This window comes from Lissotriton helveticus, chromosome 9 (genome assembly GCF_964261635.1).
Source record: "Lissotriton helveticus chromosome 9, aLisHel1.1, whole genome shotgun sequence".
In the NCBI taxonomy this organism is placed as follows: Eukaryota; Metazoa; Chordata; class Amphibia; order Caudata; family Salamandridae; genus Lissotriton; species Lissotriton helveticus.
This window is the reverse complement of record NC_136070.1, coordinates 27,695,833-27,721,833: the sequence shown is the minus strand read 5'-3', so window position 1 is coordinate 27,721,833 and position 26,001 is coordinate 27,695,833. Positions and strand designations below refer to the sequence as shown.

General features: G+C 46.6%; 1 protein-coding gene across 1 annotated transcript in view; it reads left to right on the top strand.

The window, feature by feature from the left end:
* The window catches only part of NUBPL (NUBP iron-sulfur cluster assembly factor, mitochondrial), a 91,583-nt gene that overhangs the window by 24,303 nt on the left and 41,279 nt on the right, over positions 1 to 26,001 (top strand). The window contains exons 2-6 of the mRNA XM_078659391.1: positions 9,509 to 9,656; positions 17,316 to 17,350; positions 21,177 to 21,267; positions 22,486 to 22,525; positions 22,937 to 23,027. Of these exons, the coding sequence (XP_078515517.1) occupies positions 9,509 to 9,656; positions 17,316 to 17,350; positions 21,177 to 21,267; positions 22,486 to 22,525; positions 22,937 to 23,027 (405 nt within the window). The remainder of the gene's footprint in view (positions 1 to 9,508; positions 9,657 to 17,315; positions 17,351 to 21,176; positions 21,268 to 22,485; positions 22,526 to 22,936; positions 23,028 to 26,001) is intronic.

Here is a 26,001-nt window from a genome sequence, read left to right as displayed (position 1 = left end):
CATAATTACTTGGTAATTGACACTGGGGCATTTTTTAGCATTAACAGCAGCGCCTGGGCAGCCGCACTTCCTACGCTGGGAGCATCATTTCTATGAGAGGCACACTTATTACGCTACAAGGGAACTTTGGCCTAAGAACCTTCCCACAGTGAAGTTTGACCATGAGAACCTACCTCAAGTGAACTTTTTCCACCCAAGGACACTGTGAGAAAGACATTACCAGCAAGAGCCCTTGGCACACATGAGCTTTTGGTGATTTGATCAGGCCTGGGAACTGGATTCATTCTTATTGGTTATTGATCTTGCTTGGAAAGTGGAATCCTTTTTAGGTCGAGCTAGACGTAAGCAATGCGAAGCATTGCTGACGTCAGCGAAGACATCTATTGCTACCCGTTTCTGGGAATGTGGGCACAAGAGGGTGCACGAGCGCAGATTTGCTCTGATTTGACCTCGTGAGCGCGCACGGCGCCGTGCCCCTCTTGTGCCACATTCCCTTGAGCAAACACACTCCACACTCATGCATGCGCACATACACAGCCATACACAGGCACACACAGGTACACACACACTGCATACACACACGCAGACCCACGCGCACACACACACACACACTGCATACACACACGCAGACCCACGCGCACACACACTGCATACACACACCCCCCCCCCCCTTACCTCACCAGGCTCTTTTCTTGCGGGCTCCTTCTGCCTGGCTCCCAGTGGATGGGCGGGTGCGATGCGGCCAGGGGCTCCAGTGCTGCTACGGCGGGCGGGGACGACGCGGCAAGGAACGGCCAGGGACTCCAGTCACCTCTTGTACGCCATTAGCAGGCGGAGCCGGAGACGCGGCCAAGAACACTCTGTGCCTGCGCAGAAGTGCGTGCGCCCGCCTGACGTCACTTGTCGGAGCCGGAGACGCGGCCAAGAACACTCTGCGCTTGCGCAGAAGTGCGTGCGCCCGCCTGACGGTGTTTAAGATGTCGTGAGAACTGGAGGGACCGCCCCTGTACCTCAGTGCCAGAACTAAAGGGCCCCCTTGTTTGCAGGCCAGCTGCGGTCACACAGTGTGTAGCGCGAGGGCAGCTGGCTGCACGTCATGAGATGTGCGCGAGCCAGGACTTCTGAGCGCGTGAAGAGAACACTGCCGAAATCCCAAGGGGGGCTACGGGGCGTCATTGAGCAGTCACGTGAGATTTCTAACTTTCTTTTCCAGGCCTTCCCTTCCTCTTCCCACCCGTTCCCACCCTGTCATTCTTTTGCTTATCGCTCTGCTTCTTGTTTTTCCTTCCAGTATTGGACAGGCTTGGACATTCTGGATGCTGACCTAGGAATGCTTTCCGCGCACTGCTTGTTAACCCAGAAGCAGCTGGTATCGCTTGCTCTAAATGTGCTTGGTGTTTCGGTGCTCGTACTTTGAAGTGGTGCCCCCCCCCTCCCTGTTACCACTGCCCCTCCCCCACAGTACCTCTGTGATATTAATCCCAGTTTGATTTAGTGAACCATTGGAGGGCCAGAGGCGGATATCCAAGGATTACTGCTTATATCACCAGTTGCCGGCTTTAAAGACAGCTTCACTGTGCGAGTGATAGAAGAGCCTTGATTGTGCAGGGCCTGGGTGACCATCAGTTGGTAGGGGGGTAGGGGGGACATGGAGAGACACCTCCCCCCCCCCCCATTCACCCCCAAAGAAAACCCCAGAAAAAAAAACCTTAGTTGTCCCATGGAGGTCAGTGAACAATCGATGTGGACTTTAGTGTGGAAAGAGCCCTCCTTGGGCTGGACACGCGCTCTCTGCAGCCAATTGCGGGACAGCTTCCCTTGCACCGTGTGATCTCGGCCTCACAGGGTGACCATGTGAGAGGAGGCAATATGGAGAGACACAGGGTGGGGCTGTCTTTCTACGATTCTACCTGCACCCCTTCCCTTTTGGGCTCCTAGAGCTGGAACTAGTGCGCTAGGCGCTGCCTCTGCCTGTCAGACCCCGGAACCCAGGTCTCCCTGGTGAGGTAATTTTTATATTATTGTTCACGGCTGCATATATTAATCTTATTATTACATCATTTACTATATAATATACAATACATAATATATAATATATAACGTTGTATATAATTGTAATTCTCATCGGTATCATTACGATTACCATCATCTGTATCACTATTATTTGTTATCACCACCTTATCGCCCGCGACCGTTCACATGTATGGCATGTGCCCATTGACCCCCCAACAGCAACCGAACTTGCTCTGCCACCCCCGGGCACTCTGCCGTCCCCCGGGCGCTCTGCTGTCCCCAATACCCTTGGCCTGAGGACTACTCCCGAACATCCGAAGGGAACTGCACAACCCCCCGCCCCCCTTCCAAAACACAGCTGGCCTCCGCACACCGCTCCCCCAACCCCCCCTCACCTCACACTGCAGGAGCAGCACCTATCTCCTCTGTAACATTCCCAGGAGAATGTATGTTGCGCCGCTCTCCCCTCTGCAGCTCTGTGCCTAGGACCACGTTAATTCCCCATTTGGCCCCCGCTTTCCTTACAATTGTCCAGTGTTCCCCCGTTCACTAACTCGCAGCCCTACCCTGTGCATCCAACATCCTGAGACATCCTCCTACCTTACAAGCATTACCCCACCCCCTCTCGCCCCCCTTGCTGTATTAAGTACCGACCATTAACCAGCCCCCATCCAAATTAGTGCCCATATATTTCTACCCCTCCCCCCTTGCTATCCAGGGGCATTTAAACGCTCTTTATTATTCTTCATCCCCTGCCCGCACCTTAAATCTCACACGTTGCAGCATGTTGTTGGCCTAAGCCCCCATACCTATCACTCGCCTTTGAATGACACTTGATCCCTGCTGTGCCATTCCCCCTAACCTGCCAATTCGAGGATCCTGTGCAATTAACAAGATATTTACGCTGATGAAAGCGAAATTGTCCCAGTAAAAGGAGAAATAGCTCGTGGGATTAGGTACACAATTACTGATTCCATGTTGTTTTTTAAGGCTACACCTAATAAGACCATTCTCCCTCCAGGTGTAACTGATGCGGTATATTGGTATATTTGCTGATGTGTTGTAAAACAATATGAAGTTTTCGAGAGAGAGAATGTACTATAGTACAAATGCAATGCAATAGATTTCGCAATTACAACAAAGTGAGCTAATGTCATTTTCAATTACACCATTTGATTAATGTTTCACGAAGGTGGAAAAAAAAAAGAAAAAATTCAATGCCAATAGCTCAAAGCAATGTCATTGCGAGACCTATTGCATTGCAAATGCTTGTTATTATTGATCAGGCCTGGGAACTGGATTCATTCTTATTGATTATTGATCTTGCTTGGAAACTGGAATCCTTTTTATTATTGATCTTTCCTGGAGCTGGATTTACCTGCTTTTGGTTCTCGCATAATTTTTAGATAAAGAAATTCTTATTCTTATACAAAACTGGTGTGGTGTTCTTTTGTGAGTGTTTTTACTGTGTCATCGCCGTTGTGTGTTGCACAAATACTTTACACATTGCCTCTGAAGTTACGCCTTTGCTGCTCTGCGCCAAGCTACCAGGTCGGAAGCGGTGGTCCCTAATTGGACTAGGGTGCAGACCCCTGCCAACTAGAGACCCCGGTTCTAACACACTGTGACCTGTGGGCACCGCACCGCCTCGCTTCACGACGACGCCTTGGTATCCCCGACTTTGCCGCTCCACACCGAAATAGACGCTGCTGCTTGCATTGTGGTTCGAGGGCACCGCTCGTAAAGTTACACGACGCACCGCCCTCATCCAGCACCGCAGCTTTGGCCTACCGACGCGGCGCCATCGACTCCAGTACGTCAGCCGACGACAACGCTTCAGCAATTACGACGCCACTGCTAGCACCTTGATCTGCCAGCACCGTGATGAGCACCACCTTCATCTTGCACAGTGACCCTGGTCTCACCGACGACACCATCTAATGCCACCACCGAGCCGCTGCTCGCACTGTGACCTAAGGGCACAGCTCGCCGCACCGCTGCACTTCACACTGCAGCACTTCACACTGCAGCACACGACGCCTGCTGATGCCAGCGCTCCTGACTCCAACAGAGAGGAGATCAACCTGCAACCCGTGTGACTTTGAGGGCCCCGACGACTCTTGCACCGACCTCCGAAACTGACACCTGCGGACGCCGTGTTTTCGGAAGCTCAACGAGCGGTTGCTGATGCCCTGCATTTCTAAACTGTACTGTTTGCAGGTCTTCCCGACACTGTAGCTGGCCCTCGATGCCGCGGTCAGCCATAATAGTTTGGATTTGTTTGCTCACGACGCCGTGACAGCCCGGACGGAGATATCAACATCAAGGAACTGTTTTTAAAGCGTATTTTGAGAGTTGTAGATTTTTATCGTGTTTGGTCTTGTCTTCAGTATATAAAAATATTGGATATTTTTCTAAACTGGTGTGGTGTTCTTTTGTAGTGTTTACACTGTGTTACTGTTAGTTATGTGCAAATGCTTTACACACTGCCTCTAAGATAAGCCTGACTGCTCGTGCCAAGCTACCAAGGGGGTGAGCAGCGGTAATTTTAGAAGTGTAACTCCTTTATCCTGACTAGAGTGGTGGTTTCTGCCTGGCTTTGGCACATGCCGTAGCCTGCCAAACATCCCATTTCTAACACAAGGTCATCAGAATATGGGACACATGTTGGTTCACCTGGGATATTGTGGAGGTTTTTAGCCAATCTAGGCATAACTTCGCAACACAGTAAGTTGTTACCACCGAGTGCTGTGTTTGCGCATAACTACTGATCTTAAACCCATTGGTGTCACCCAGAAAACGTGCCTCACATCTGTTAGTATCTAACGGCCACACTAACCATCCCTCTTGATAGGTACAAGACGAATTGTATGTGCCCTGACAGAGCATGCTGTCTAAAGTTTCCTCCATGTAATTTGTGAATTGTTGCCAATTCACAAATCGTGGGAATGTTTGGTATGTTCAAATCTTTTATCAGGCCAAGACACGGTGTTTGCTGCACCGTTTTGTTCAGAAAAATCATTTGTTATGGTATAAGGCATGCTCTAAATAAAGCCTAATTTCCCTGAAACTGCCAATCATTAAATCCCTTTATAGATTTTAAATTAACATTGTCTTTCCAAAAGTCAAACCCGTGTAGAGACAGTTGGGAAATAAAAGATGCAGAATAAATCAGCTTAGTATCAGTGAACATAGTTTTCTTGGCCCTAGAAGGTGTTAATTTATAACAGGACACTGGGTCAGCTGTATTGTGACTAGAAAATATGCAAACTTCTGTGCAAATGCTTTTGAACTAGCCCATGGTGGGTTATGGTAGTGTTCCCATTGTGTGTAATTAAATGACGCACTTGGAGTACTTTCTTAATGCAAGAAATGTTGACCATAATGTTGAAAACAAAACATTTCAACATAATTAGTCATTCTGTCAGACATTTCATTTGGGTTAAAACAGTTGAATGCTCTAGATCTTCTAGCATCTCATACACTGTATAAATGTCCCAATCATCATGAATGGTACTAAGGGTGATAATGTCATTCAAAGAAATTCAGAATACATATGATATTTGCAAATTTTCAATTGGAGCGAATATATCATACAATACCCTATCCCAAACAATTCCATCAAGAACCGAAACAGCAGAAATGTTCACTAGGGAAAAGTCTCTTCGCACTTTGTGTGATGAAGAATGGGGTGTTAAAACCAAGTTCACCAGTTCAATAGCAGAGCGTTCGGGAGGTAATGTCCATTCAGAAGTAGGAAAAAGACTGTCACAAAACCAATCAAAATAAGAGGGAAAGTAATGCAATTGTAATCCAAAGATATATCCATTTTGGAACCGAGTACGTCTTTTTCAGCCAATTGTAGAATTCACGCAAGCTACCTCGAGGTGGTAGTGGATCAGATGAATCTGACGAGAAGTCGTCAAAGTCGATGAAGTAGCCGAAGGCTGTTTGATCTATTTATGGCACCTCTGGTGGTTGTCTATACCTAGGAGATGACTGAAATGGTGGTACATTATGGTAGAGACCCTCTTTGTCAGTTTGCAGAAGTGAAATCTGTGTTTCCATGCAAGTTGATTGTATTGTAGTTGTTGATGCAACAGGTAGAAGGGATACTTCACTGTTAGTTAGCTTCTTCCATGGTCAGATTCATCGCTGGTCAGAGCTTCCAAAGGGACTTCCTGTAAGGTAGTGAGAGGAGACAGGTAGCTATCCAGGAGCCCTTTTGGCCTACTGTGTACAACTGGCCACATAATGTGGTTTGATGAAATCGATTGACACAAATATCTTGGTTATGCAGCAAGCAAGGGGCGGTAGAAGTACAGTTCCGTTACCTTTAACAGTCAGAACAGGTACATGCACTCAGTAGGATAGCCCAAATTAATTTTTGTCACAATTTTCTCTCTGACTAGATCCCCTATTCTCAGGTTCCACCCAGGAGTTGCTCGCACTGTGTTCCGGAAGTTATTCAGTTCCTGTAAAACATCCAAACGTTCATTGATGTTAAATGGTGTTTCTGCCGCTTTTGTGCTGGGACTGTTGAGGTCTGGAACCCACATCTTAACCCCAAGCAGTGTTTGATAAGGAGTCAGATCACCCAGGGATTTTCTAGGCAGATTTTTTAGGGCTCTCTGAATCTCATATAGGTGATGGACACAACTGCGACCTGAGCTTCCGACACTGATCGAAGATTCTAGTTTTGCACAGCAGGTGAAGAAATCTGTTAAATCGCAGCTAATATCCGACGTTATCATTGATTGCCAATCCTTGTCAATGAATGCCCATAAATGATATACTGTCCACACAACTGTCTTTAACAATTTTAATCTGGTAGTCGTATCTGTCGTAGAATATTCAAATCATCCGCATAAGATGCCATTGATACTTGGGTTCCTCCCAGACCACTCATACCACAAATTGCATCACTTTTTTCAAGTAAACCTTGTCTGGCTTCAATGAACCAAAACACCCCCTCAGCACCGGCAGGGGTCCTAGGGCACGTCAGGTCACAGCAAGACCCAGACAACATACATGGGCTCAGTTGTGGTCCAGGCAGGTCCACCCCCACTTGTCAGCACAGGCCTCTCAGGGCATCCTATCTCCCTGGACCGACCACCTACGCACAGCAGAGGTATAGAGGTGAATACTTTTGCTGAATATTGTGTTTCAACAAAAAGACTTAAATTTTATGAGAAACAAATTGTACCCTATTATGTGATATAATCACTTTGTGAACTTTTTCTCTGTAAAAACATTGCTTAAAGAATTTCAACACTGCTTCAGTTTAGTTATTTCACACATTTCCAATCCATCCATCTAGAGCAATTATCCACTGAAACAACTTAGTGTTTTTGTCTTTTTTCAAGCAATGAAACGGCCCCAAACAATCAACTCCAACCAGTTCTCGAGGCTTGTTTGGGTACACTGCTGGATAGAGTGGAGTATGGCTGATCATATACACGGCTCTGCGGCTTCTGACTAGATGTCCTCTATAGAAAAGCTGCATACATACACGCATGACCGATTTGTAAGGATTTCTCAGAAAGGAAACAAATACAACAGTTTTTCAACAACATTGCTCATCATAGCTTCCATATATGGTCACCGAAACCTAGTTATGACAAATTTCTTAGTAAATGTTTCACCTAGAGTTCCACTATGCACTACCTTAATGATTTTAGACTTGATAGTTTCTGGGAGAACAAAACTGTCATCTCTGATTAACAAACTCTCCCTGGATATGTAGTTAATATTTTGTCTTCTGAAAAACTTGTACAGACTGTCAAAAAGTAGCTAACTTACTAGTAAGTTAGCTACTTTTTGACAGTCTGTCCCTTAACTGTAGATAAAACATGCATCATCCTACTCTTTTTAATAAACAAAAACATATGCTATCCTACATTAGTTTTATCCAGTCATCCTTGGAAACCTGAACTTAATCAGTCTCAAGAATGTCAGATACGGAGGCTAAAGCACCCTGTCCTAGAGTTCCGACTTTATCCTCACTGTCTTCGAGTGGTAATCTACAAAGGCAGTAAGCTCTACAAATGTCTTTACCTGAAATCTGTTTAATATCAAAATTTAACTAAAGTTCTGAAAGAATACGAATTAGTCAGGAGTTGCCTGTCCAGTGCTATTCCCCGAGAGCAATGAAATAAGTTCAGTTTTAAGTGTAAAACGTCTCCATGTCAGTAATAATCCTACATTATTTGCTGCACCTGCACTTTAATCAGACTAAACCATTTTATGCAGGCGGAGACTGAGGACCGCGTACCTTGAGTACCATGGGACCTGTTGCTGGAAAATACATAGTGAACCTGTAGGGGCTATTCCATATAGACAGGCTCCCAGGGAATGGCACATTCTCATCTCTGTCGATAGACCAGAGAGCCGTCTGGTCCATCCTTTCCATCTGACACCATTCATAGCTCTATCCAGTCTTCCCTTAGAGAGATCCCTAGCTACTAGGGCAAGGTAATCCTCTTGGGTGATGATGGAAGCGTGTAAACATCATAGCCTACACCTCTGGGTTACCTTGAGGACATACTGGGTGCCTAAACTGGAACCAGTTGCATAAACCTTGTCTATGCACTAAGAATGTACCTTTGAGACCGTGCATCCACCAAGGTTTAGGTACCCGGTTGCACTGCATTCCCTAATCCCACAGAGGTTTAGTGGCCCAAACATGCTCCGGTTGATTGTCCTTCTTCAAGATCCACCACTGCATGAGGCCCTAGGCCCATTTGATTCTTACTATAGTGGGGGCTGTGATGGTGGGGGTGGGGGGGAGTCTGGGGTAGAACTAGCAGGGGCTCATTTACCATGGCTCAGGGAAGTCTCATACTCCAATGTCCATCTTTTACCCGATGCTATGGAACCTACTCCAGACCTGGGGGACCCTTCCAAGTAGAGTCTGCCAGGATGACTCCCACTAGACACATGTTGTTTCAGCAACAAACTCTCCCAGCAGTTCTTTCCTTCAGACTCTAAACCCAGTGAATCCGTCTATCTGGACCATTTTCTGCCCAGCCACCGACTCAGTCATAGTGAGGCAGCACTCTTACAGCCAGCCGCGGACAGGCAGTCCCCATCCTGTGGGAGGAGAATGTTACTGCAGGTCTGCCATCCCTTCTAGGCTGTGTACATTGAATGACCATGACCACCATAAGGGTCATCATAGAACGTGGACCAGGGGCACGCGCACTCTGTTAATGCACACACTCACGTGTGGCGTGGTGCAGCATGCTTTCTGCCACTCACCCCTCCATGCAACCACTAAGGGAGGGAGCACCAGGCACACAGTCCACACTAGTAATGGCCTAAAAGGAAAGGGTCACTTGTGATGACCCTATGAATGCAGTGTATTGAATGTAGTTCCTTGACTTGTCCAGCTGGTCCTGATGGAAAACATGATGAATGAATATACCCTGGAGCTATGAGAATGATGATAATATTGCGCCGACGATATCTTAATGTTAACCTTTTTTGTTGCCAGTCTTCAGGCTCCGCGGCCACAGCCGTCAAGGACAGGCAAGCGCAGATGATGGCTCGAGGCTTGCCCCGGCAGAAGCCAATCACCGGCGTCAGCCATGTTGTGCTGGTAGCTTCTGGGAAAGGAGGCGTTGGGAAGTCCACAACCGCAGGTAAAGCTAAGTGAATTCATGTAAACTTTGTTCTTTTATTATCAAATACAGTCCCATGGTAAGGTGTGTTTCCTAGCTGAAGCTGATCCTCATGTTATCCATTCCTGAATGGATGAAAAGCGGAGTTAGCTCCACCGGTGGTTCTGAGGTTTTCATCTTAACTGTCTCCTCAGCTTTGAAACTCAGGTTCGCAGCGACACAAGGGCCCAGTTTTGGGCCTATCCTAATACCGCATGGATTTGTGTCTATAGAATACGTTAGTAGTTTCCGAAGCTGGAGCCTTTTCCTGCCTTTTTTTAAAATCAGAAAGTCAAATATTTTTGGTCTGGATGGGAGCAAATATATATTTTAATTGCAACACAATTCATTTTGTTGCAGTCTACACGTTCCTTGTAGTCAGTAATGCTTGTAAATAAAAATACTTATTTTTGTTTCAAGTGCCCTGGCTCTCTGTCCCACGGTGTAAGCTGTGCAACATCAGCATTAATGCAAATCAAGACGTCATTGGGTGCCTTCTACTGCCTGAACTCTATTACCTTGTTACTGTGACAGAAAGTTGTACTGTGGTATAATCTTTGGAAAAGAACCATTCGAGGTGGTTGAAATGGTGGTATAATGGTTGTACACGAACTGTGCAAGGTGCTTTACATCGTGGGGATATAATGGTTAGATAAGTACCGTGCGAGGTGGTTGACATGGTGGTAGTATAATGATTGGATAAGAACCGTGCAAGGTGGTTGACATGTTGGTGGTATAATGGTTGGATAAGAACCGTGCAAAGTGGTTGAAATGGTGATGGTATAATGGTTGGATAAGAACAGTGCGAGGTGGTTGACATGGTGGTGGTATAATGGTTGGATAAGAACCGTGCAAAGTGGTTGAAATGGTGATGGTATAATGGTTGGATAAGAACAGTGCGAGGTGGTTGACATGGTGGTGGTATAATGGTTGGATAAGAACAGTGCGAGGTGGTTGACATGGTGGTGGTATAATGGTTGGATAAGAACTGTGCAAGGTGGTTGACATGTTGGTTGTATAATGGTTGGATAGGAACTGTGCAAAGTGGTTGAAATGGTGGTGGTATAATGGGTGGATACGAACCGTGTGAGGTGGTTGGTTTGGTGGTATAATCGTTGGATAAGAACCGTGCGAGGTGGTTGACATGTTGGTGGTGTAATGGTTGGATAAGAATCGTGCAAGGTGGTTGACATGGTGGTATAATGGTTGGATAAGAACAGTGCGAGGTGGTTGACATGGTGATGGTATAATGATTGGATAAGAACCGTGCAAGGTGTTGACATGTTGGTGGTATAATGGTTGGATAAGAACCGTGCAAAGTGGTTGAAATGGTGATGGTATAATGGTTGGATAAGAACAGTGCGAGGTGGTTGACATGGTGGTGGTATAATGGTTGGATAAGAACTGTGCAAGGTGGTTGACATGTTGGTTGTATAATGGTTGGATAGGAACTGTGCAAAGTGGTTGAAATGGTGGTGGTATAATGGTTGGATACGAACCGTGTGAGGTGGTTGGTTTGGTGGTATAATCGTTGGATAAGAACCGTGCGAGGTGGTTGACATGTTGGTGGTGTAATGGTTGGATAAGAATCGTGCAAGGTGGTTGACATGGTGGTATAATGGTTGGATAATAACCATGTGAGGTGGTTGACATGTTGGTGGTATAATGGTTGGATAAGAACCGTTCAAGGTTGTTAACGTGGTGTTATAATGGTTGGATACGAACCAAGCAAGGTTGTTGACATTGTGGTAAAATGATTGAATGAGAACCGTGGGAGCTGGTTGACATGGTGGTGGTATAATGGTTGGATAAGAATCATGCAAGGTGGCCGACATTATGGTGGGATAATGGTTGGATAAAAATCGTGCAAGGTGGCTGATGTGATGGTGGGATAATGGTTGGATAAGAACCATGTGTGGAGGTTGACATTGTGGTATAATGGTTGGATAAGAACCATCCAAGTGGATGACATTGTGGTGGAATCATGGTTAGATAAGAACCATGCAAGGTGGCTGGCATGGTGGTATAATGGTTGGATAAGACCCATGTGAGGTGGTTGACATGGTGGTATATTTGTTGGATAAGAACCGTATGGGGTGATAGACGTGGTGTTGGTATAATGGTTGGATAAGAACCGTGCAAGATGGCTGACATGATGGTGGGATAATGGTTGGATATTAACCATGTGTGGTGGTGGACATGGTGGTATAATGGTTGGATAAGTACCGTGCAGGTAAGTAACATGGTGGTGGAATAATGGTTGTATAAGAAACGTGCAAGGTGGTTGATATGTTGGTGGCATAATCGTTGGATAAGAACCGTGCTAGGTGGTTGACAGGTTGGTGGTATAATGGTTGGATAAGAACCGTGCAAGTTAGTTGCCATGTTGGTGGTATAATGGTTGATGAGAACCGTGTGAGGTGGTTGACACAGTTGTATAGTGGTTGATAAGAACCGTGCAAGGTGGTTGACATGATGGTGGTATAATGGTTGGATACAAACCAGGCGTGTTGGTTGACATGGTGGTATAATGGTTGAATAAGTACAGTGCAAGTGGATGACCTGGTGGTGGTACAATGGTTGGATATGAACCGTTCAAGCTGGTTGATATGCTGGTGGCATGATCGTTGGATAAGAACCGCGTGAGGTGGTTGACATGTTGGTGGTATAATGTTGCATCAGAACTGTGCGAGGTGGTCGGCATGGTGATGTTATAATGGTTGGATAAAAAACGTGTGAAGTGGTTGACATGGTGGTATAATGGTTGATAAGAACTGTGCAAGGCCATGTTGGTAGTATAATGGTTGATAAGAGCCATGCAAGGTGATTGACGCAGTTGTATAATGATTGATAAGAATCATGAGAGGTGGTTGACATGGTGGTATAATGTTTGGATAAGAACCTTGCAAGGTGGTTGACATAGTGGTATAATGGTTGGACAAGAACCGTGCAAGGTGGTTGATATGATGGTGGTATAATGGTTGGATAAGAACCGTGCGTGTTGGTTGACATGTTGGTTGTATAATGGTTGGATAAGAACTGTGCGAGGCGGTTGACATGTTGGTGGTATAATAGGTGGATAAGAACCGTGCAATGTGGTTGACATGCTGGTGGTATAATGGTTGGAGCGCCGGGACACTCCATGGAGTAGCCGTGCGCTTTACAAGTGCCCAGTACCATAACATAACAACCGTGCGAAGTGGTTGACATTGTGGTGGTATAATGGTTGGATAAGGACCGTGCAAGGTGGTTGACATGGTGGTATAATAGTTGGATATGAACGTACGAGTTAGTTGTCATGTTAGTAAGTAAGTAAGTAAAAGTTTGTAAAGCTCTCTATTGCCAAGGCGTCTTGGCGCTGGAATAGCAGAGATATGAGAAGGCCAAGAAAAAAGAATGTTACTGGGTGGGAAAAAGCCAGGTTTTCAACAAGGCCCGGAGATGTGCATGGGCTGGTAATGATCTGATATTAAGTGGAAGCTTATTCCATAGTTTAGAAGCTAAATAGGAAAGACTTCTGCCACCTCACTTTGCTTTCTTGATTCTTGGAGTCCTAATGAGTGCTTGCTTTGCTGATCGTAGGGAGCGACCAGGAGTATACCATTGGAATAAGTTACAATATTCTGTGGAATAAGTTACAATATTCTATGGATCGTCCTCCATGTAAGGTTTTATGAATCAAGCATAACGCCTTAAATTCAATTCGCTCCTTGACTGGGAGCCAATGAAGTTTTCTGATGCTCCTCGAGATATGACTATATTTTGGGAGATTCAGTAGAGTCCGAGCTGCCGCGTTCTGTAGGGATTGCAATTTGTTCAATTGTCTCTTATCCAAACCAAGATAAAGAGAATTGCAATAATCAATCCGAGACAGAACGAGTGCTATGACAACTGTTTTCCGCAGCTCCATTGGGAGGTACGGTAGAATCGTCCGCAGAATCCTTAGAGTGAAATAACAGGTGGAGGTAACCTGATTTATCTGCCCCATAAAGCTAAGCTTGGTGTCGAACATCACGCCCAGGTTTCTTATTTTGGTCACAGGCTGTGGACAGGCTCCTGCTTCACCCGGCCACCAGTCAGAATTCAAATGGGAGGACCAGAACTAAATTCCATGACCTCCGTCTTCTGAGTGTTCAATTTTAGAAAGTTGAGGTGCATCCATTGAATAATATGAACCATACAATTGTGAACCCTGGCCAAGGGCAAATGATCTGGGGAGGATATGGAGATTATAACTTGTGTGTCATCAGCATATGACACAAGCGAAAAGCCATGGTGCTTAACTTGTAGAGCCAGCGGAGTCGCATACATATTGAACAATGTGGGTGAAAGTGCCGAGCCCTGAGGGACTCCGCAAGGAAGATGGAATTTATCTGATTTAAGGCTATCCCAGTTGGTTGTATAATGGTTGGATAAGAACTGTGTGAGGTGGTTGACATGTTGGTGTACGCATCGACAGCCGTAATTGTAAGAAACAAGACATTCAGGCTATAGACATCTTAAGGGCCATCCCTAGGTACAGGAAAAGATAGCTTGTCAGCTTCCGGTTAACAAGCTTGTCCGGAAAATGCCAAATGATTAAGAAAACAGATTTTTTGACGAGAAGCAAAGCACATGGTGACATTACAGTTTCTAAACGTTCACCTCTGGGTATTTTTAAATGAGGCTGAAGAAGGAAGCTGTAGGGATCCAGGTGGCCTGCTAAAGATGCTAAAAAGCACTGGGCCTTGATAGCTTGCCCCATTATTATTTCTAGAATACTCCCTACATTGTTCCAGAATCATAGCTTGTCCCAGCATGCTGAGGGCCACGTTCCAGATCCTCATTGGTCTCAGTGGCGTAACGAACCTTGAGGGGGTCCCCCTGCAGGGTACGTGAAGGGGCCCCCCTCTGGACTAAATCTAGAGCTCCCCAGCAGAAGTGCGGTGCTGACAGGGCCCCCTGGAGGGTGAGGGCCCGCCCCGCACCGCAGGGGCTGCAGGGGCCTGTGTTACGCCCCTGATTGGTCTCACCACATCTCAGGCACGGAAGGTCTTCAGCCATACATTGGGTTATTCTTCTGGCAGGGTGGCAGAGCTGTGAGCTGTAAAGAGAGAGGTCCTTCCTCTGCCTCTTAAAACACTTCCTTTACATGTCTCTATTGTATTCTCCGTCTTTGAAGAGACGGTTCAGTGGCCCCACAGTACTCAGCCAGGCTTGGGTCCTCCGCGCCCGCACATGGCGTAAGCAGGTTGAGGTCTCCTGAGACCTATCCTTGTTACTCTGCATGCCGTAAGCCTGCTCCTGCAAGCCCATGTCCATATTCCAAAGGCGCATTGAGCGAGCAACGTTGAAGTAGGGTTTACAACCCAACCAGACATTAGCACAGCAACGGACGTCCAGGACCCAGAGATTGGGTGAGAGGACACGCGTCTTCACTTGATGATCTCTTTACGCCGGTAGCACAGTTCCTGTGGCAGCATTTATCTGAAAGTCTTCACCGCCGTACCACTCTTGTTGGCCACCGCTTCCCCATGAATTGCTCATTTTTAGAACAGAGCTCCCCAAAGCTTTGATCACGAGCCGTCCCCATTGCAAGTGTCGGGTGCGAGTGAATCCTTCACTGGCAGGGAGTTAGAGAAGGGACTTATCTTGGAATTAGTGCCATATTCTACTCATCGACTTGTTTGATTTGAGCTTAAAGCTTTAGAAGTACCTGCCACAACTGCACATGAATCTATCCTCAAGATTCATGGGTGTGGAGCCGGATGTGCTTCGTCTAGCGCCTCGATCCCTTCGGACACTTCAGTCTTTTGATGGGTATTACCTAGTCCTGAAAGCTGTGGCAGGCCAAACCCGCCTGCACAGGGGCTTCAGGTTCCCTACATTTACTGCTCTACATGTCCTGCTACAGGTGACGGTAGACGTCTCCTTCTGAGCTTGTTCAAGAACAAGATCTCAACAGATGCTGACGGAAAATCAAAAACAAACATATTATTGGGAGAACACAGGCCCCTCTGAGCCTTTTTAGCACTCGGTTGTGTTTGAAGGGAATATGAAATGAGGCAAACACCGCAGCTGCTGCTCCAGACATGGAACCTCCCTGCCCAGCCAGGGGGCCTTCATAAACTCGACCTGTGTTTCCACGTCTCGAGCTGTGAATAACTCTGGCCCTGATTTCGATCTCTGCGGGTGGGCATCTCAGTCACGACAGTGATGGATATCCCACCACCGAAATATAAATCCCATTTCATCCAATGGGATTGATATTTCGGTGACGGCGGTCGGAATATCTCTCACTCTGGGGACAGAGTAACCCGTCTGCCAAGATCTAAGTCACGTCCTCGATCAGAAGCATCTGACGCCGCTGCTGAGCCCTGTTTTGGGCGCTTTGAGGTGCCCGGTGGCTGTCTGTGTGTGCACTTGTTTGGAGCCTAAAGCAACAGTTATTTATATAAAGTCTTGGGTGTTATATTAACTCTCGTAGCTGGATATCTGCCTCTTCCAGTAGTTTCATGGGAAGTTTTCTGCTGAGATATTATTGTTATGGACTCTAAAAGGATCTACGGGCCGGATTACAATGTCGCTCGGAAAGCCTCCCACCACCGCATTAGGATGACAGCAGTTGGAATTTGAACCTGCGGGGGGCTCTGACTCGCTTCCGATGCGCTCAAGGAGCCCGTCGGTCAGTTGGATCTGCACCATAATTCCTTGGGGACGGTGTTTCTGCTGTCGGGATTATGTAGTCGGTTTCCGGCAGCCAATCCATGTCGGCCTTTCTGACATGCATTCAACGTCAGAAACTAACTTCCCCCGGTGGTCCTCCGCATTTTGGCCTGAGGGGCATCTATGGTGCCCCCCTAAACTTCCCTTCCCCGTGAGGTGCCTGCCACGCGGTGCAGGGATGTTTTTATTTTTCATGTTGCAATGGGAGCTTGTGCTGCGGACGTTTTCGCTTGCCACAGAAGCTCCCTTTGAAAAAGGGAAGTTTGCGATATAGTGCGGTCGCCTCCTAATGGGGTTGTCGGGACCACCGACCTATGAAACTGTGCCTCTGACTGACATCGTAATTAGGCCCCTAGTTCGGATGTTCAATAATCAGGCGATATTTTGTAAAGAGTAGTAAAAATCAGAGCACAATTTCAGGAATCAACAAGTGGCCTGGATTTATATATAAGGATAGTTAAATATTCATTGCTATTGTTCATATCAAGAAGCCTGGAAGCTGAGTAAACCTTTACTCTAATATTTCTGTACTTTTGATTAAACACCGCCTCTTTGATTGTGTTTCTGTCATTTCTGGGTGTCCCCAGGGGTGTTTCACATGTATGCTGAAGTCCTGACTGCTCTTGGGTGTCTGCTCTCACCTAGTGAATCTTGTTGGTCACAGACCCAGTGAGGAAAGATGTGTTTATGAGTAGAGCAGCGGTGCCCCCCACCCCGCCTAACCACTGCAGTCCCCTTGATTGAACTCCTCTGTGAACTCTGAACTCTGTACGTCGTGACCCCGCCCCCTCACCTTGCCCCCTCCCCTCCCACCCCCTTCACCCTCTGATCTGTATCAACCTGTCTTTGTGGGGCTGGTAACTTTGCTGAATTAGCCTTTTAATGTATGCACCGGAAATAACTCACTATTCACCAGTGTCTATTTCTTTCTTACAGTAAACCTGGCCCTGGGCATCGCAGCCAACGATTCAGTGAGTGACCGTCAACCGTATGTCTTATAATGAAGGATCCCTGTTTTCCGTTTATACTGATTTTTACAGATAAATACAGACAGAAAACCTTATATTTTCTTGTCTGTATTTATTTTTAAATGTGGATAAAAACGGAAATTGGGTGCTTTTTGAGTGATTCTAAGTACACTTTGCCATGACTGCCAGGCCAATAGCTGTGTGGATTGATAGGTGAGGGGGATAACAAAGTAAGGGATTTTAGTATAAGGGCTTTAAAACCAGTAGATATGAACAAGGTTGATACTGAAATGTGCATATTTCATATAAGTGCATTGATTTATCTTCTCAGATATTCACTGCACTGAAACCTGGCAGACATTCAACTATGGGTGCAATTTTAAAGGTTAAATAAACTTGGAAATATACTAATTTCAGCTTCATTTTTCCACAATACCCAAAATAAATATGGATAAATACAGACGAAAATGTCAGCAACAAAAAAATACCATAAAACCGAGAGCCCTACTTATAATGCACAGAAAGCAGCAGTACCTTGAAACGATGGACCCAATTCACTCTTTCAGTCTAGTGGGGGTGTCCGTACACACGTATAATAATATGACATCACTACTCATTAATTACAGTTGAGATATGATGTCACAGTGCCGGGTGCCGTGGCTTGCAGACCCCCCCGGAGCCCCCAAGCTGATTCACTGGTCACGTAAACATTGACTGGGACGACTAATGTTTCAGCTCCGCTCCTTGTGAACTTTGTTCCCTGAAGATGTACAGTCCCTATCCATGTGTTGAGGTTTGTGTAACCATCCTGCGCCTGAGGCGGGAGTTGTGGGCTGACGAGGAGACCTTGTTGGCTCTGTTTGTGTATTTATTGCACTGCTGGAGTGTGGCTCTGCCTGCAGGTCATCCCTCTCCACGTGTTGCATCAGAGGGAGGGAGGTACAGAACCAGTGATTGACATAAAGGAGCTGATGACGTGGACATCTCCTGCTTTACATGAACAGATCACTGCAGGGCACGGTGGTGGTCCGGGCCCGCATACGTGCACTCACTCTGCAACCTCATCCACCCCTTCTGGGGCATCTCAAGTAGGTGTAAGAGGATCCAGGCCACACTTTCAGCACAACCAGTAACCATGGAAAGGAGTTCCATTAAAGTCCCTGCTTTTGCATATGATAAGTGGCTGTCCTGCAAACGTGGCCTGGATCCAACGCTTGGTCTGCTCCCCCTTCCCCCATGTACTTTGAACACAACTGCTCTCTTTGCTCACTGAACGCCTCAGTGACTTGAAATATCCTTATGATTTAGTAAGGAGGGGCTTTATCCCACATATGACACCCCCAAAAAGTCTAAAGCTGCGAGCATTTCTGTTTTCTATGACAGTCACTGTAGGAACTGTCCCCCCAAAACCCTGCTTTGTAAAAGGTTGGCTGTCGCCAAGGTGTTGATGCTTTCTAGTCATGCAAGGGACGCTGCCACTGCTTGATGATTCAGGCATAAGCTTCACGTGGTCACCACCTTCCCCTCCCGCCCCCCATGCCGCAGGATTCCCCCCGCTGCGAGTCCCACCTCTTTGCTGATTTCCTGCTCCTACCCAGGGGGATCTTGGCATTCATTCAATCAACCAATCAGTATTTGTAAAGCGCAGTATTCACTATGGGAGTATCCATGCACTGTCAAAGGCGCTGGATCAACTTCCACACATTCATTCAGTGGTACATTAATGGTGAGAGGCGGGAGGGATGGGCCTGAGAAAAGTAAAGACTTCAGATGAGGTTTGAATGTTTTCAGAGTGGAGCAGGAGCAGATTCCAGAGGGAAGTGAGGCCAAAACCTTAAGGCACCATGACTGAAAAGTGGACAGTGACAGAAAAGGCAAGTGGACTAGAGAATACGAGTAAAGAGGCCCACCAGAGAGAAAAGAGACCAGAGAACAACCCTGGGAAGAGCGAAGGCACTGCTGGTGTGTTTGTAGATGGTATGTTTGTAGTGAAAACTTAGCCAACAGGCAGCGAAGCGATGTCCTCGGTCAAAGACGAGCATAAAGTATCTGGGCCAGATGTACGACCTTTCCATTTTGTGTGTCGCAAATTACAATTTAGCGATTCCTAATCAGGTCGCAAATGACCTGCTACATCAATATTCATGAGGCAGGTCGCAAATTGTGACTGGGACTAGGCTACAATCACAGGCCTGCTGGGGACCGCAGACCACCATGTCTGTGTTTGCTTTTTAAATAAAGCAATGTGTTTTTTTTCCCTCAAATACAGCCCGTTTTCATTAAAAGAATGCGTTTTAAAGAAAAGATCCGTGGGGAGCCCTCCCCTTTTACAACCGGTTTACCTGCTACTTCAAGTAGGTGGTAAACTGCGATTGCTTTTCTGCTGCATTTGCGATGCCAAAACAGTCATCATCCTCCTGCGACTTGCTATTAGGAAGGGATACCCTTGGCACACCCCTTCCTAATAGCAACTCGCAAACCTTATTTTGTGAGTTGGGTATAGGTTACCGACTCGCAAAATAGAGTTTTTACATACTACAACCCTTTTTTAGCAGTTGCAAACAGCTTTATTTTCCGTTTGCGACAGCTAAAAATGGTCGTACATCTGGCCCAAAGAGTCTTAGGAGAGGAAGCTGGATTTTGGTTGGTTAATGCACTGTGATGTAGTGTTCTTTAAAGAGGTGAGTCTTCAACTCTATCCTAGATCGAAGCGAAATTTGGGATGGTCCCGATGGATACAGAGATCTTGTTCCTGATCCTGGGTGCACAGATGAAAAAGACCCGCTGCCTTGTATTTTTTCTTTTTTACACTCCTTAGTCTGCAGATTAGTGGTGTCCTCACCACAGGTGTACAGAGAACCACCAGAGACGGTGACATTGTCTGCAAAATTAGCAGGTGCTGGTCATGATGGATTTGTATATGATGCAGCTGGGTTTGGAGTCGGTGCGGACTAGCAAGGGCCACCACTGGAGATCCATTAAGATGCTTGATTTGAAAATGAAGCGTCAGAAATGAGATTTGAAAAGAAAGAGGATAGGAGGCCAGACGGGCAGTGCAGCTGCGATGAGGTGTGTTCTCAACAATATCGAGTCTTTTTCACTCAAGTAGGTTTCCCTCCTTCACCAGCAATAATTGAATGCACTTTACATTAATTTATTTCCAGTATGGCCACATCCACATTAACAGCTTCCCTACCAAGGTGCAGCTCACCTTTGCCTTGCTTTTTTATTTAAAGACCATGAAGTATTCCATAGTTTGGCAGTCTCTCTGGGAAGATAACATGTTCCTGCCCTCTGGCTCTTCACAGATGTTCTGTGAGACTTTTACTACCACTTAAAAAGTGCTTTGTGTGCATATTCTCTACATAAAGTGGTGCCCTGAAGCATTCCTGTCCATCTGCTACAGGTGACATGTAGGTCAATACACTCCCTTCGGTTGGCTTTTGGTGGCTGCACCATGTCCATGAGCAAGAAATCAGCTACTGTTCATGGCCGTCCTCTTTAGTACAAATCCCTGCGCATTGGAGGAAAAGAAGTCATGCTTCCAATTCACTTATAAACCCTGCTGCTTCCAGTTACATTGCTTCAAATCGGATTAGGCGGTTGAATTGGTGCCTTCTCCTGCTTTGCAATAGTTGCCTGCTCAAAGCGCACAGAATTACCCATTGGTTAGTTAAGGCCCATCTCTGAATGAACACATCAGACTCTGATGCAAGAGGCAGAGCACGCGTGTGTGTCTGAAGTAATGCTGTGTTCTATGGATGAACCATAAAAGAAGTGTTGGTTTTGCTGTGATCCATTCATGTCTTCTCTTTCTTCCTTCGGTCAGACGAAGGCTGTTGGCCTCCTTGATGCAGACGTGTTCGGACCCTCCATCCCCAGGATGATGAATCTCAGCGGAAACCCAGAGCTGTCAGAAAGTATGTTGAGTAAGAGTTCTATAACCTGAACTAGGGTAGATCTTAGAGTGTGTGACCATGCTCACAGCAGAAGGGACCATAGAGAAGGTGTGAGAGACCGCCTGAGGGGCACGAGGCAGACCTTACAGCAGAGCAGGGGACAGGCAGAGTTTACAGCAGAAGAGAAGCCTCGGATGGGGACAGATGGATCTCACAGAGCAGGGGATATGAAGGAGATCTTACTGGGAACAGCGCACGCTTTACAAATACTGACCGAAGCGTCTCACGACATTGGGGAATGCACCATTTTAAGGGGAGGAGAGCAGCCTTGCAGAAGATGATGAATGTTTTTAATGGGATGGTGCAGATTTTCTGGGGAGAATGATACTTTCTTACAAATTAGGAAACAGGCGCTGCAAAAGAGGATGGAAATCAAGACTTTATAGAGCGCGAGAGAGGTCCGATTGGGGTTCAAAGAGTGTTGTATTTGTTCTCAGCAGACCGTGCACTGGTGAGCAGTGGTTTTCTGTCTCTGAAGGCACAAAGTGTACAACAGCAGGATTGTGGGTGGTTTCTTTTAGTTTCCATTCTCTCTCTCTATTCATTCTTTTCGCAGCAGCAGCTACAGTCTAACTTTTACTTACGTTCTACCATTTTCTTTTCCATAGCTCAGATTGTCAGTATCCCTTCTCATCTCCAGTGTTTCTTTTTTTGCTCCAGATTAATCCATAATCACACAATCAGCTCCTTAGCTCCACTGCAGTGTTGAGTTGTCTCTTTACTTCTCGTGTACGCTTGTGTCTTCCATGTTTTCCCCACCTCCTTGGGCAAAGCTTATGTGTTTTTAGATCCAGATCCATTCTCATCGAACAACAAATTAACATAGACCACTAAGATACCACACATAATTTACTCTTCTCTAAATATAATGTTCTTTCTGGTTTCCTGCACTGCCTTTGAAATCATATTTTATGTTTTACTTCTTACATCCAGTAGTAAAAATGCCCAAAATGTCTTCTGAATATGGACTAAGCCTGTCTGCAAAGTGCATCTTGTAGTCTTCAGCTCTTACTTCTATTTAGCATCTTTTCATACCAGACGGCGGGGCGGAGAGAGACCTTTGGGGGTAGAGAGTCCTGTAAATGTAGTAGGGGATGGGAGCATGGGAAAGCATACAATTGAGTGACAGATGTATGATGATTACAGTCAGGCATTGAGTTTATATTCTTTCTTTTTCAGAGAACCTAATGAGACCTCTTGTGAACTATGGGATTGCTTGGTGAGTAGACGTCTTTCCCTTTGGGGTTTCCGGCTAGTAGGCCTTCGCACGGTTGAAAGAGAACATTCATGGGCTGAGGAACTCTTGCTTGGGGGAGGTGGAAGGTGACTTTTTACATGATGTTGTCTCCTCTGGATAATATACAGGTCTGTATCTAGGTGAGTTGTGCAGCCCTCTTTTACTGTGTGTATGGAATCCATCCAGTCGCACTGCAAGGTACAAGGTTGATTCGCCTTTGCTTCTCTCAAATTAACTAGCAGGCTCTCCACATGCTTTCCCGCCTTGACCTGGCTTTAAGCCCGCGGATGACATTTAATTTTTTTTCTGAAGCACATTTATTATTTTATTTTTATTTCCTTCACCACCTCCTGCTTGCAGGAAAGTAACTCTTTGGCTTATCTTTCTCCTCAGCATGTCCATAGGTTTCCTGGTTGAAGAAACCGCTCCAATTGTATGGCGAGGCTTGATGGTCATGTCAGCCATGGAAAAGCTGCTGCGGCAGGTAAGGCCGGCCTTCGTCTGAATATGCTATCTGTACATAGTCAGAGGATCCTGCTGTCTGTATCATGAGAGGTTGCTTCTATTTGAATATAGTGAGGGATTGCTGCTATCTGTATCCTGAGATGTTCCTGCAGTCTCTATATTGTGAGGGATTCCTGCTGTCTGTATACAGTGAGAGGTTCCTGCTGTCTGTATACAGTGAGAGGTTCCTGCAGTCTGTATACAGTGAGAGGTTCCTGCAGTCTGTATACAGTGAGAGGTTCCTGCTGTCTGTATACAGTGTATACAGTGAGAGGTTCCTGCTGTCTGTATACAGTGAGAGGTTCCTGCTGTCTGTATACAGTGAGAGGTTCCTTGTGTCTGCATTGTGAGAGGTTTCTGCTATCTCCGTATGTCAAGAGGGTCCTGCTGCCTGTGTATTGTAGGGTTTCCTTGCTGCTTGTGTATCACAAGAGATCCTCCTATATATGCGTGTGTGAGGTTCCTGCTGTGTATGTATCATTAGATGTTCCTGCTACCAGTGAGGGCTGGAGTTTGGGGTAGAGAAAGAACGGACACCAGAGAAGCCAACGTGCTCTCCAAGGGAGCCTGCAGCAAAATGGGAATTACAGAAACTAAAACAAAATTATCTCAAACGTTACCTTAAAAAACACAGAAGTGAAGAAGCTGGAAACAACGCAATGAAATGCCTCCTGTAATCTGAAAAGTTGGTAGGTTTAAATCCCAGTCTTGTCTTCCTTTTAAACATGGCCGCCTGTGTTCTCTGTGTCAGCGAGGCTGCCTGAGCCTAGTCCGGCCCTACTAATAGAAGAGTCCTACGGCCAGCTCTGGTTCCTTGGGTTAGAGATGCCCTTTGCGTCCTCTCTACTCATCGCTTATTCTCTACTCATCGCATGTCCTCTTTACTGTCCTCTCTATTCATCGCATGTTGTATAATCGTGACCTTCTGTGCATGACCTTGGCGCCATGTGCACGCCCTTGTGTTTCCGCAGCAGGGGAGGCTTCATAGACATGCATGCTGATACATTTGATGTCCTCTGGTTGGTTGTCACCGGGAAACTGTTCAACACAGCAGTATTACAAGTAGACACATATTGTAAAGGTATTTAGTAGCCCGTCCGCCTGATTGTAACGTCTGCTCAGCAGGATGAGCTCTGAACTGTTCCCTTCTGGAGGCCACTTTCCCTCACATCTTCTACACCACACCTTGTGTGATGGAATCCTCTGTGTAAGCTGTTACCACAGGATTTTTTTTAAAAAAACCTTTATTATGCAGTAAGGAATATACAAATACGGGCCTACAACCAGTCAGAGTATGAAAGGCCAATGACTCCGGAAGGATGTGCCCTGGAATTAGCCAACAATATAGAAGCAATCAGTTCAGTCTGGAAAGGTTGAATACGGCCATTGAGCAGGATCAAAGAAGGTTAATTTTATAATAAGGAGTATAGCAGGATCAATTGCAGTTTATGGACATCCAAGTTCCCATAGCGGGCCACGAAGCAAACAGCAAAACATAAGGGCATCAATATGGAGAAGCATCAGCAATAGTGTACATCAATCAGGATATGGACGCCATATATCAGAGCAGTACCCACCGTGGCTCGTCTCTTGTCTACCTAGCACCCAGTTACATGTTTTAGACAGAACGGAGGAACCGGAAGAGCAACAGTGAATATAATCATCCGCTATACTAACCTAAGAAGGAAAAAGAGGGGAAGGGAGGGAGGAAAGAGGAGAAGTAATAAAAGCAAGGAGGAGAGAACGCCGCGCCGGTGCAAGCGCCCCACAGCGATAAGCACGCAAAGAAAGTAAGGATATCGCCAGCAAGGTGGGCATGTGAGTCGTAAGAGCAATGTGGCAAAACCGTAAGAAGGAGAATAATACAGCTCCAGTTCCCACCCTCAATCGTACCATGGGAGACAAGCACAGACGCGGCGCCCCGATAAAGGGATACAAAAGAGCCATAGAACTAAGGAAAAAAACAAAGAAGAAGACCCAGCCCACCCACCCCACCCTGCACCCCTGCAGAAGGCTACGGCCTACCCCCCCCAGCAGCATGCCTGTCGCCCTAAATCAGAACCCGAAATATAGAGAGGACAAGAAGAGAGAGAGGAAGAAGGAGGCAAAAAAAGGGGGAAAAGAAATCAAGAGAGGGGGGAAGGAGACCATCAATCGAGTCGCTCGGCCCCAGCCCCCCGCCCACCCACACAATTATGCAGCGTCTAAACGAGATCGACACAATTCCAGGTATCATAAACTCTCAAAGGGATCGTTCATATTAGCATGATTGGGGGTCTGCCTCATCACAATCCGTTCACCGGTAGTATTCAGGGTTCAGTTTGGATCACCCCTGGCCTTTCCTAGTCATCACTACCACACATGATATAGCAGTGGGAAGTAAACATTGCAAGATGGAGAGGCCACTCAATCGGAACAAAACAAGGCAAGGGTGTAGACCAGGGGCCCCCCGCAACCAGCAACAAAACAAGAATCTTTCTCTGCAGTCCGGAACTCTCAACAATGACACCAAGAGCAGCAAAAAACAGGAGTTCAGTCTCGCCGTATAAGAAAGCAGAGGTTCCCCCGCAGTACAACAGCACGACCTCACCAAAGTAGACCGGAGCAGCAGTCCACGACGCTCCTCGAACACTCGAGCAGGATAAGGCCCCAACATAAAGCCCGCGCCCTCGCACTCCACACTCACAACTGCAAGGAGATTCGGGGCTGCAGGCTTGCAGTCTTGTCGATGCACAGCGGTAGCACTCCTCGCAGCGATCGAGGGGGACGAAGCAGCGCCACCACGAAGTCGAGCCGCGTCCATGAAGAACGGTCCATCAAAGATGGCGGCGGACCGTACACCTTTCACAGGGGCACCGGGGGCCAAGGCCGCATGCAGAGACTGCAGGGCATCAAGGACATCACCAATCGTGGGCTCACGCTCACATGACCAGGCCCCTGCATACTCCAGCCAC